Source organism: Aotus nancymaae, unplaced genomic scaffold (genome assembly GCF_030222135.1).
Source record: "Aotus nancymaae isolate 86718 unplaced genomic scaffold, 86718_ANA_hifiasm-v0.15.2.pri h1tg000059l, whole genome shotgun sequence".
NCBI lineage: Eukaryota > Metazoa > Chordata > Mammalia > Primates > Aotidae > Aotus > Aotus nancymaae.
Genome location: NW_026988473.1, coordinates 39,381,405 through 39,395,214, shown reverse-complemented (window position 1 = coordinate 39,395,214; position 13,810 = coordinate 39,381,405). Strand labels below are relative to the sequence as shown.

General features: G+C 37.3%; 2 protein-coding genes across 4 annotated transcripts in view; both read left to right on the top strand.

The window, feature by feature from the left end:
• Positions 1–13,810, top strand: part of NELL1 (neural EGFL like 1) — a 912,020-nt gene that overhangs the window by 398,681 nt on the left and 499,529 nt on the right. The gene's annotated exons all lie outside the window — the stretch shown is intronic.
• LOC105719985 (protein SET-like) lies at positions 4,014–4,921 on the top strand. The gene has a single exon (XM_064365540.1). It carries the CDS (start codon positions 4,014–4,016, stop codon positions 4,839–4,841), a length of 828 nt encoding a protein of 275 aa, XP_064221610.1. The 3' UTR covers positions 4,842–4,921.

Here is a 13,810-nt window from a genome sequence, read left to right as displayed (position 1 = left end):
ATTTTTATTTTGTAGAGATGGAGTTCCATTATGTTTGCTCAGGCTTATCTCAAACACCTGTGCTCAAGTGATCCTCCCACCTTAACCTCCCAAACGTCTGGGATTACAGGCATGAACCACCATACCTGGCCTAAGATCAGTCTTTGACAAACTCTCAGCTCTACAGTGTTTTCAACTCGCTTCACTCTTGAATTCATAAGAATGTAAATTTCCAGCAATATTCTCCTTATCTTTTGTTTTTTCTATAATGCTTCATAGGGTACAGAGTTGAGAAGTATTGTTATTAAGCATGGTCAGGAGATAATCCTGGTCCTAGAACAGTAAGAATAATTGTTGGAATCTATTAGAACCTCTAATTATGTATCTCTTGGAATTTTACTGATTCTGAGCAAATTTTTATAAACACATGCATAACTGGACTCTTTAACTGTTAACTAAGGATGACTAAACAGTTTTCCAGAATCTGGGGGAAGTTTTATGGACACTAATGCTTATGAGTAGGATTGAGAACCACAGCTGTGGAAATGATCTTTTGTTCTCTGTATGCGATTGGCACAGCTAATAGAAAAGGATTGGAAGCAGGTTCAAGCCAAATCCTTAGCGTTTAACATGGATAAGATTGCACATCAACCAGAAATGGGGCTGACCCTGTGTAACACGGATATCACATGCTAAGGTGGAGGGAGTCAGATTTTCCCCTCAGCTGCTCTTCATTGGCCCTTTTGCCTACTAGAGACTGTAACTATAAACAAGGTTTGGGACATCGTTGAGATCTGTGATTACATCACATACAGTTGTGGAGGCAGGGCTGATGGAGAAAGTGACCTGGAAATAGTACATGTGTTAGGAATTACGACTTTTCGTAGGTTGAATTGGTTAAAGAAAGACTTCAAACTCTCTCAGTTTCCTAGAACAAAAATCCTTCTTAGAGTCACAGAACCAGATAGTGGAGGTTAGAAAAGACACTGTCTCTGGCCGGCAGAGCTGTATTTGATGACTTAGGCAAAGTTTTATTCATGTTGCTATAATTTGAATGCTTGTGCCCTGAAATCTTATGTTGAAATTTGATCCCCAATGTTGGAGGTGGGGCATAATCAGATGAATGTCTTGGCGCTGTCCTCTTGGTAATGAGCGAGTTCTTGCTTTATTAGTTTTCATGAGAGTGGGTTGTTAGAAAGAGCCTGATACCTCCCTGTCTTTCTTTCTCTCTGCTTGCTTCTCTCTCCCTTACTGTGTGATGTCTGTACACGCTGACTCCTTTCCCTGTCTGCCATGAGTGGGAGCTGTCTGAGGTCCTCACCAGTTGCAGATGCCAGCCTATGCTTCTGTATAGCTTGCAGAACCATGAGCCAAATAAACCTCTTTTCTTTATAAATTATCCAGTCTCAGGTATTTCTTTATAGCAACACAACGAACTAAAGAGACTTGTCAATCCACCTTCCAATTTTAAATATGGAAAGGGCAAATAATAGCACCCAGTAGTCACTAATTGCTCTCTGTTCCTTTAAAGATGCATAAAAAGGAGAATAAATGGGATAATTTAAAAATTCACCTGAGTAACATGACAATATTATTCTAAAGACATAGAGGAAATGCATACTCTTGTAAATGATGCTTTACAGGAAGCAAAAGTCAATTTAGATGCTATCTCATTATGATAGGAAATAAAGATATATGATCACAAGGAGATATCAGAATGCTATAAAAAGCCAATAAGCCATAAAAAGTCAATAATCTGAGATGATAGTCATCTTGACTGAGAGGAAGAAACCACCGCAAGAATATTGAAAATTCAAGAGCAGAATTAGGGCCAGGAACAGTGGTTCATGCCTGTAATCACAGCACTTTGGGAGGCTGAGGCAGGTGGATCACTTGAGGTCAGGAGTTCGAGACCAGCCTTGCCAACATGGTGAAACCCTGTCTCTATACTAAAAATACAAAAATTACCCTGGCATGGTGGCATGTGCCTGTAATCCCAGCTACTTGGGAGGCTGAAACACAGGAATCGCTTGAACCTGAGAGGCAGAGGTTGCAGTGAGCCGAGATCACATCACCGTGTTCCAGCCTGGGCAACAGAGTGAGACTCTGTCTTAGGTGAAAATAAAAAAAGAGCAGAATTAAAATTCCCATACTGTAATATAAATAAATAACATATTACAAATATAACTAATGGTAGATAATTCAAAATTAAGAAGTTGTCTTAGAAAGCATAGGGAAAGACAAAAAAAGATGAGTCTGAAGGTAGCCGATAAGATACAGCCATAGCAGTGCTTCTCAAATGAGACATACCAAAATAATATAGATTAGTAAATTATATAATAATAGGTTATAAAGCTGAAACATACATTCATCTGTAGAACACAGACTTCGACTAACAATAATAGAGTGTTACACCTAAGTACATCCTTATGATTTTTTCAAAGGTAAACAATTGTTTTCAAGGTTACAAAATTCTATAGAGGAGGAAATAAGAATGAAAAGTATAGCCTCGAAGAAACAAAAATCTGGTACTTCCCAGAGCTTTTCTCTGCAAAAGAAATCAAAAGATAAAAGATAAATGCTACTACATTTTGGTGGAGAAAATCATGTGATTCAATGAATACTTCCAGCCAAATTTTTCTTTCTATATGATGATAATAGAAAGTTTAACAGTTCAAAAAGCACACTGAATAAGGCACTCCACATACCAGGGGGTAATTTAAAATAACGACCCCAAGAATAATCACTTCATTAAAGACACAGGAAAGAATATCAAAGCCAGTTGCTCATAGAAGAGAACTAAAATAATTGTTTTAAATAAATTAACTGCTAAGGCAGAACATATTAAAAAGAAAATATAAATCTAAAGAGAAAAATATCTCATAGGAAATAGGGGGTCGTGGTGCAACCACAAAGGAAAATGAATGCATATGAAATTTCATATTTCACATGTAAGTCTAAGGTGATATATAGCTGTACAACTATATAGAAGCATACACAGAGAGATACACACATATATACATACATACTGCATGTGTATGTGTGTATGTGTATATTATCTCATATATATAAAATGTATGAGAGTGTGGGGAAGAAGATAAGATTAAGGTGTTGGAAATCTTAAAAGTAAATTCTAGTAGAATTAAAGATACATTAGTTTTCCAAATCACCACATCAGGTACAAGCAAACTAATCATAGTCCTCTTAATAAAACATTTAGATTTTTTTTAAAATGGCAGGGCAGCCTACAATATAGAATGCCAAATATAAAATAACAAAATATTAACTATATGATATAATTAAATAGAAATGGTTTAGCTTCCCACTTATAAGGCAAAAACTATGCATTTGTATTTTTAAAATCAACATTAAAAGACTGATAACTAAAAAAAAAAAAAAATCCCAGAATTTGGCAAACTGTAAAGCAATTCTGAACAGAGAGAATGTAGGGGATGTAATACTAATATCTATAAAAATAGAATTCAAGGCAAAAAGCATCAAAAGAATTGTGAATAGACATTTAATATTGATGAAAGAGAAACTTCATCATACAGACATTATAGATATGAATCTGTGTTCACTAATAAAACATGAAAACACATAAAGCAAATATTTTAGCAAGGAAGATTGACAGAAACAGAATTGCAGTGGCAGATTTTAATACACCATTCTCAGTTTGTAACAAGCAACATGGAAAATAAATACAAGCATAAGGATTAAATAATTCATAAAGGTGAATTACCACATGTCTCAAAATTTGTACCCTATAGAGAATATTCCTGTTTTTCAGATGTTCATGGAACATTACCAACAATGATAATAGAAAACACTAGTCATGTTTCTTAACCAGGAATTATTCAGGCTACACTTTTTGACATCTAGCGTAGTAAAATTCTGAAAGAATGTCCAAAGTTTCTACAGACCAAGAAACCACGACTACTCAGAAACATATGGTAAGGTAAATCTTGAGTGTTCTGCCTGCTTTTGGACGAGCCAGGAGACTCCTGCTCTGGTTCTCGGACTTCCCCAGCAGCATGGCCCCCAAATGCCAGTCTCTACTCCCGCCTCAAAAGAAGAAACCAAGACCACCTCCTGCTCTGGGATGGGAGGAGGCATCAGCCTCTGCAGGCTTGCTGAAGAAGGGAGAGAAAGAACAGCAAGAAGCAGTTGAACACATTGATGAAGTACAAAATGAAATAGACAGACTTAATGAACAAGCCAGTGAGGAGATTTTGACTCTGCAAACCATTTTTCAGAAGAGGTCAGAATTGATTGCCAATATCCCCAATTTTTGGGTAACAACATTTGCCAACCATCCACAAGTGTCTGCACTGCTTGGGGAGGAGGATGAAGAGGCACTGCATTATTTGACCAGAGTTGAAGTGACAGAATTTGAAGGTATTAAATCAGGTTACAGAATAGATTTTTATTTTGATGAAAATCCTTACTTTGAAAATAAAGTTCTCTCCAAAGAATTTCATCAGAATGAGAGTAGTGATCCATCTTCAAAGTCCACCGAAATCAAATGGAAATCTGGAAAGGATTTGACAAAATGCTCAAGTCAAATGCAGAATAAAGCCAGCAGGAAGAGGCAGCATGAGGAACCAGAGAGTTTCTTTACCTGGTTTACTGACCATTCTGATGCAGGTGCTGATGAGTTGGGAGAGGTCATCAAAGATGATATTTGGCCAAACCCATTACAATACTACTTGGTTCCCAATATGGATGATGAAGAAGGAGAAGATGATGATGATGAAGAGGAGGAAGGATTAGAAGATATTGATGAAGGGGATGAGGATGAAGGTGAAGATGAAGATGATGAAGGGGAGGAAGGAGAGGAGGATGAAGGAGAAGATGACTAATAGAACACTGATGGATTCCAACCTTCCTTTTTAAAAAATTTCTCCAGTCCCTGGGAGCAATTTTTTGCTTTTTGTTTCTTTTCCCTCTTGTGCTCAGTTACCCTGTTCTTGAGGCCTCTTTTCTCTATCCCATGGTTCTCAGCTTATTTTGGGGGAAATACTTTGAGCAGAATGCAATCGGATAAGAGTCTCTACCCCTTTCTGTTCAAAATTCATTTTTATCCCTTCCTGTCCGAACAAAAACTGTATGGGATCGACATCACCAAGTTCTGTGGGAAAAAAGGAAAACCTGCTTCCTTCCCTCTGCTGGAAGCTGGAGGGTGTAGGACCCTGTGTAGAAGTGCATATAATTCTAGCTTTTTCCTCCTTTCTCTGTATATTGGGCTCAGAGAGTATACTGTGTCCCCATGTGAATATGGACAGTTAGCATTTACCAACATGTATCTGTCTACTTTCTCTTGTTTAAAAAAAGAAAAAAAAAACTTTAAAAAATGGGGTTATAGAAGGTCAGCAAAGGATGGGTTTGAGATGCTCAGGTGGGCTAAGTGGGCATTTTGACAACATGGCTTCTCCTTTGGCATGTTTAATTGTGACATTTGACAGACATCCTTGCAGTTTAAGATGACACTTTTAAAATAAATTTTCTCCTAATGATGACTTGAGCCCTGCCACTCAATGGCAGAATCAGCAGAACCTGTAGGATCTTATTTGGAATTGACATTCTCTGTTGTAATTTTCTTCCTGTTTATTTTTAAATTTTCTTTTTGTTTGACTGGAAAGGAAATATGATGCTCAGTTTTAAATGTTAAAAATGTACAAGTTGTTTTGTTACAATAAAACTAAATATGTATACACACACACACACATACACACACACACAAAGTAAATCTCCTAAATAACAAATTGTTCAAAGAAAAAATAAAACATAAGCAACAAATTATTTAGAATTACTAAAATATGTGAAAATAAACACAGTAGTATATGCCAGGCTTCTACATGGCCAAAACTGTATTTTGAAATAAATTTATATTTTTGCATAATTTTGTCATTCTAGGAAGTATAGTCTATAGTACTGACTAGAGCAGAAGGTAAGTTATTGGAAATAAAGTTAAGAAAAATTGAAAGGGGCAGTTGCTAAAGTGCTATGAATGCCACTTACAATAGAAGATAATAAAGGTTCTAAGATAGTGGAGTGGGTGGCACTTTTTGAAAGTGATTTCTGGATGAGGAGGGGAATGGATGATTGGTAGAGAAAATGATGACCTTGGTTTTGAACATACTGATGTCTGATTCGTTACTACATTATAACAAGGTAATGATTATAATGGCAGTAAATATTTTGATTAAGGGCTGGAATGTCCTAGGCACTGTGTTAAATGCTTTACAAGTATTACCTCAATGAATTGTCATTATATTCCTATACCTTTAAAGTGAGTGCATACCTAAGTCTTATTTTTCCATTTCAATGATATATACTGGTTTTATTTTAAAAAAGCAATACAAGGCCAGGTGCGGTGGCTCACACCTGTAATCCAAGCCCTTTGGGAGGCCAAGGTGGCGGATCATGAGGTTAGGAGTTCAAGACCAGCCTGACCAATATGATGAAACCCCATCTCTACTAAAAATACAAAAATTAGCTGGGCATGGTGGTGTGTGCCTGTAGTCCCAGCTACTTGGGAGGCTGAGGCAGAAGAATTGCTTGAACCTGGGAGGCAGAGGTTGCAGTGAGGCAAGATTGTGCCACTGCACTCCAGCCTGGGAGACAAAGCAAGACTCTGTTTCAAAAAAAAAAGCAATAAGCAATGCAGCACCTCATAAAAATTTAACTTGTAAAAGAGATTATTGAATTAAACATATTAATACATCTACCTCTTGCCTATCTCAGACCACCAACAGTCCTTTGTAGAAAAGAATTACTTTTCTTATTTCTTGGATGCCCCTTTATGATCTGGCATGCATATATGGAAAATATGTACATATATGTTTATGCATATAACCCTTTTTATTTATAAATTAGAGGCATATTATATATTGTTAAATACCTCCTTTTTCACTTAGTATGTTGGATATCATCTCGTGAGCAACATATAGAATCATACTATATTTTTATATGCCTATATTGTATTCTTTTTGTGGCTGTGGCATGATTTATTTAAACAGACCACTATTGGTGAATATTTTAGTTTTTTGCCAGATTTACTTCTAAAAAGAACATTTCAATGAATAGACTTGTACCTATCTCTTTGTGCACATGGTGCATGCATGTGTTTATCTGTAGGAAAAAAAATCTTGTACGTGGATTACTAAATATATTAAAGGTACGTGCATTTTAAATTTTGATAGATATTCACAACTTGCTTTCCAAAGAATGTACACCAATTTACATTTTTAATAGCAACATATCATAGTACACTTCCTCAACAACAAAGTACTATAAGATTATGTGACTTTTACCAGTCTGTTATATATATATACACACACACACACACACACACACACACATACACACATACACACAAACACACACAGATAAAATGGTACCTTATTTTAAATTGATCTCCTTTGAGCATTTTTTTTTTTTTAAACAGGTTCTCCCTCTGTTGCCCAGGCTGGAGTGCAATGGCACAATCTCAGCTTACTGCAACTGCCACCTCCTGGCTCAATCGATCCTCCCACCTTAGCCTCTTGAGTAGCTGGAATCACAGGCATGTGCCACCACAGCTGGCTAATTTTTGTATTCTGATTACAGACAGGGTTTCACCATGTTGGTCAGGCTGGTCTCAAACTCATGGGTTTAAGTGATCCTCCTGCCTTAGACTCTTGAAGTGCTGGGTTACAGGCGTGAGCCACCATGCCCAGCCTTGAGCATCTTTTCATGTGTCTGAAAGTTTCTTGTATTTCTTTTTCTGTGAAGTGTGTTTTTTAACTATCTCTTTTTTGTTAGGCTTTTAAATTTATTTCTTACTGATTTATATGAACTCTATGTATGTAAGAAAATGTCTTTTTTCCTCTCATATGAATTGCCTTTTTTTTTCCTATTTGTTTTTGGGCTTTGTCGATTTCCTTTTTTTTTTGGCAGGACAATAGGTATCGTTGTTATTGCTACCATTTTAAAAATGAGAAACCAAAACTCAGTGGCATTTGGTAACACAATCAAAGCCTAATTTATCTAATTCTAATGTTTACATTCTTAGATGCTGTACAATTCTGCCTCCTAATGTTTGAACACTTAAATATTATTTTTGCCTTAAGACAAAGCTAGCTGTCAGACATACCACATACCTGATGTCCATGAGGGTAGGTGTCCTTTATGATTTTCTATTCTTTTCGTTTTTTCTTTTGTTTCCTTTTCTTTGTTTTCTTTTCTTTTCTTTGAGACAGGGTTTTGTTCTGTCACCTAGGCTGGAGTGTAGTGTCACCATCATAGCACACAGCAGGTTCAACCTCCCAGGCTCAAGTGATCTTCTCACTTTAGCCCCACTAGTAGCTGAGATCATGAACACTTGCCACCACACCTAAATAATTTTTAAAAATTTTTTGTTGAAATGGTATCTTAATATGTTGCCCAGGTTGATCTGCAAGTCCTGGGCTCAAGCAGTTCTCCTACCCTTGGCTTTCCAAAGTGCTGGGATTACTGGCATGAGCCAGTGCACCTGACCTCTTTATGATTTTCAGTGACAGTTTTAGACCATTTTTTCTTTCTTATAAAAATTTCTCTTTTTGTCAATATCTATACTATCTGACTACACCACCCTATTTCTGTTCCTGCATCTGGTATTATTCTACTTTATCCATGAAGCTTCTGGTTCACTGTATTTCTCTCCATGCCAATTCCTGTCATTATTCTTGGTTGCTTGAACATCTACTTGGGTGAGACTATCCAATATGTTGATATCTCTGTTTGATGAACTCTTTTTTTATTGTACTTTAAGCTCTGGGGTACATGTGCACATCTTGCTGGATTGCTGCATAGGTACACAAATGCCATGGTGGTTTGCTGTCTCCCTGCCCCCACTGCCTACATCAGGCATTTCTCCCAGTTCTATCCCTCCCTAACCTCCCTGCCCTGCCGCTGTCCCTCCCCTCCCCTGGCCCTCCACCCCTGCCAACCTGCCAACTACCCCAGTGTGTGATGTTTCCCTTCCTGTGCCCATGTATTCTCATTGTTCATCACCCACCTATGAGTGAGAACATGCAGTGTTTGGTTTTCTGTTCTTGTGTCAGTTTGCTGAGAATGATGGTTTCCAGATTCATCCATGTCCCTACAAAGGACATGAACTCGTCGTTTTTTTTATGGCTGCATAGTATTTCATGGTGTATATGTGCCAAATTTTCTTTGTCCAGTCTATCATTGATGATCATTTGGGTTGATTCCAGGTCTTTGTTATTGTAAACAGTGCAGTGACGAACATACATGTGCATGTGTCCTTATAGTAGAACAATTTATAATCCTTTGGGTATATACCCAGTAATGGGATTGCTGGGTCATATGGAATTTCTTTTTCTAGATCCTTGAGGAATCACCACACTGTCTTCCATAATGGTTGAACTAATTATGAACTTCTTAAGTCCACTTTTCTTAAATCCACCTTTTCTCATGGGTTAAACAATATTATTATGCTTATTACTTCTTTGGCCCTGGCCAAGATTTTGTCATCTTAAGAAATGACAATATTTCTGAAACCTTCAAACATTTCATTCTTTAAGCTGAAAATTCTATGCCTCCATTTTCCTTGCTTAACTATTCCCATAGCAAAAAGTTATTTCAGCTCATTGAAACCTTTAATCTATCGTTTTCACCTTTTTTTCATGATTTTTAGATCTTCTCATGTCTTTCCTTTGCTTTTGATTAAATTTCATGGTCCATAATTGTAATCATTTTCTTGAAAATATCTTCCAATGCTCTTACTCTTCTCTTTCTTATTGGTCTTATCCCAGCCTTGGATGAGCCCAATTTCCACCTTCTCCACATTTGTTAACAGGTAGTAGAACACTACCAGGGAGAGGAATGCAATCAGGTGGACTGATTGCATTTTACATTTTTGATCACAAAATTTGACTTAAGAATTAAACATGACTTAGCAATAACTAATATTTCACTAGTAAGCTTTCTTTCTTTCTCTTAGTCCTCAAACTCTCAACCTATTCTCCTTTTATTGTCACTTGCACCCCTAGTTTGTGACCTTACTTCATATGTCACTGAGAAAAACAGAAAACTCCAGGATGGAACTAACTCATTATCTGACTCCTGGTTCCACCACGTCAATATCCAGCTGCTTCTGTCTCCTCCTGAAACAGATGCTCTTAGCTCATCAAAGGCCAGCCATTTCCTATGCTCTATATCCTACTTACTCTCAGATTTTCAGGGACCTCACACCTTTGGTCATCATCTCTTCTTTTGTGTCATCAGTGTCACCTCTTTCCTAATTATTTATATTAGCATACTCTCATTATTATCTTTCATCTTACAAAATTTCCTTCTTTGTCCACATCCCCCTCAAGACCCTCCTCCCATCCATATGTCCTTTCAAGCCAATTTCTTAGAATTGGCTCTGTAGATTGTTTTCAATTCTTTATCCACATCCACTCCATAAACTGTTCCAATTCCATTTCTAGCATTATCACTCTTCTCTGATTTATATGTTGACAGCTCCAGGAGACATATCACTGCTGTCAACTTATTTGATGTCTCAGTAGCATTTGACCTTAGTCAGTCACCAGCTCTCCTCATGAGAGACCTCCTTCTCTGTTCTGTGATAACACATTCTGTTGTTTGTCTTGCCGCCTTTCTAGTTATCCTTTCTTAATCATCTTTGCAGGCTCCTGTTCTATCTAATCTAAAAACATTGACGTTTTCCAGGCTTTAAAACTGGTTTCTGTTTTCCTTTTTTTCCCCCTGTAAACAAAGGTGATCACAGATCAACATTTTCAGCTCATATCTTTGCTTTGAGATTTGAATTTGTATCCAAATGCCCAATTACTATTTCAGCTCATAAAATAGTGTGTCTTAAACTCAACTTCTGACTTTCTACTCTAAATATGTCTCTGGCAGTCTTTATCATCTCAGCTTATTATAGCACGGCCCCTCCAATTCGAATGCTAGAAGCATGACAGTCATTCTTGACTTCATCTAGCAACTCCTGTCTAGTTTATCTGGAAAATGTATTTCAGATCCAAATACTTTTACCCATGTTCAAACCACTGTGATCTGTTTTGTGAACTAGTTAAATAGCCTCCTTTCTGCTCTCCATATCTCTCCTTTCTACTCATCTAATCTAATGCAGCCAGAGTGATCTTTGTAAAAGATATAAATTAAATCATATGAGTACTAACAGTGTGTTCAGTGACTTACATGGGTTATCACATTTATTTTTCAAATGATCTTATGAGACAGATACTACTATAATCCTTAAAGAATTTAAATAATTTACTCAAGGTCACACAGATACTAGATGGAGGAACTGAGATTTAAACCGAGGCTGCTTGACTTTAGAGCCTATACTCTGAAACACCAGGCAATACTCTCTCACAAAAATGCACCATTTTCTTCCTAACAGCAACTTGAACTATTATAGCTTAATATTTCACCTGTATTGCCTCTGGGAACCTTGAAAATTATAGCTGAATTCTTTACAATGGTGGTCGTTTGTTTTCCTGGCACTCAGAATCAAAGGGAGTCTTGGTTTAGGCAGCTGAATTAGGACACGCTTATTGGGGCTTCATCCTGAACTCCTAGAGGGCTCCATGCAGGTGAACAGGATTTTATACACGCTATTATGATACTGTTGATGGGGATGCACTACAGCAAAAAAATCTTTTTCTCTGAAAGTACAGATTAATTTAGAAAAGCACCAAGGTGATTCTATGGAAATAACATATTTACATCCTCTTCTCAGCAACTGTAGAATACCCACTAGTCTCTTATCAGTTAATCATAGTAATCAAAGATGCAGAGAGGGACTGTGTCATTATATGACAATTTCCCATGAAGGTCTGTATAAAAACAAGCACCTTTAGTTCTTTCTCTCCAATCCATCCTCTCTATACTGTTAAAATTCATCTTTCTAGAATACAGCCCAAATCCAGGAAGTTCATGATTTAAACTTCGAAGTCTTCTCTGCCCAACAAAGGCCAGATCTTACTCTAGCATTTGAAAGCCTCTAGGATCTGGTTCCCATGCTGTTTTTTCTTAGCCTTATCTCTGTCTATTCCATTTATGTACATGATATTCTCAAAAAAAACCCCACCAGTTTATTTTCTCTACATGAGCTCTATTTTCTTCCTCTCTATCTTAGTCTTCTTTGTTTTCTTCTTCAAACTAAAATGCTTCACCTTACCCTTGTCTGCATTTAAAAATCCTTATTTAAGGTGTGAAAACATATAGCATAGTGCTAGGTAGAAATTAGATTATTGTGGCTATTTACTACTTATTTTTCTTATCGCATGACTTTTATAGAAGAGTGGTTTAGGAAATTGCATTAATGGGAATGCAGAGTGCAATAGCTGAACTATGTTGGTCAGCTAGAGCCTGGGGCTTGAAGAATGAATATTCAGATAGAGGTCGCAGAATCTTCAGACTAGCCAACAAGAGTGGGCATGTGGCCAGGTCTTGGCTGAAGTAGAGAGAAAGGAGCAAGTCCATACTTAGGAATTAAGTCCATATGTGTTTTTATGGGGCTGTTGGTAGTTAAAAGAATATCCAAAGCATCGACCGTGGGAGCATTGGAGGAAAAAGATTAGAAGTGTGGTAGACAAAAGACAGCCCATAGCAGATTGGTGGGTGTGTGTTACTCATATGGCATCAAATGGTCTGAGGTCAGAGGGTATAGGGATGTTTTGCCCAGTCAAGGACCAGTCTTTCCAAACTTTACTGCTAAATTTCCTTTTATAAGAGCCTTACGGAAGAAAAAGAGGCTTGGAGAAATAAGTAACTTGCTCGAGGCCACACTGCTAGTTGTATCCCTTATGGTGCCAGTGTTAACAGGTTACACATTGCTCCTCAGAACACTTCTTGTTGGCAGTTACAATATGAATTGTGATAGGATTCAAGTCCTATCACAGGGAGAGTGGAAGGACCATTCACCCAGATCTTGAATGCTAAAACAACATCTAGCCTTGGCTTGTCAGGCACTGGGAAGACATTGAAGTTTAAAAAATAAACTAGGCCGGGCATGGTGGTTCACGCTTGTAATCCCAGCACTTTGGAAGGCTGAGGTGGGTGGATCACGAGGTCAGGAGATTGAGACCATCCTAATTAACGTGGTGAAACCCCATCTCTACTAAAAATACAAAAAAATTAGCTGGATGTGGTGGCACGTGTCTGTAGTCCCAGCTACTCAGGAGGCTGAGGCAGAAGAATTGCTTAAACCTGGGAAGTGGAAGTTGCAGTGAGCCGAGATTGTGCCACTGTACTCCAGCCTGGGTGATAGAGCAAAACTCTGTCTCAAAAAAAATAAATAAATAAAATAAATAAAAAATAAACTAGATCTGGGCTGTATCTTAGTTTAGACTATATATATCTCCCTGTGGGCTTATACCTGAACTACAGAGACATTCTGACAGTATTGAAATGATGCATCTATCATTAAACCTTAAACTTGGGTCCTATTACTGTCCCTTACTGCATGTAGTATAATATAAATTAAAACACATTAAATACTTTTATGATTGTCCTGCCAATGACAAAATGAAAATGCTCTATTATGTTAAAAGTGTTAATTTATGTAAAGCAAACATGATTATCATTTTTATAATAGTATTTTGGAATTTCCTTTTAAAAAATATACAAGGAGCCTTATGAAATAGAAGTGACATGGCAGGGACATGATCACGATGATGTAGGTTGCACTTTGCACAACCGCAGGAAGTTGTGGTGGAACACTACAGTGAGCGTTCTTATTGTAGTTACTGTAGATTTGTATTGTTATTATGGTGATTTTCAGGCAGATGACATTGAAATATCTTGAGTA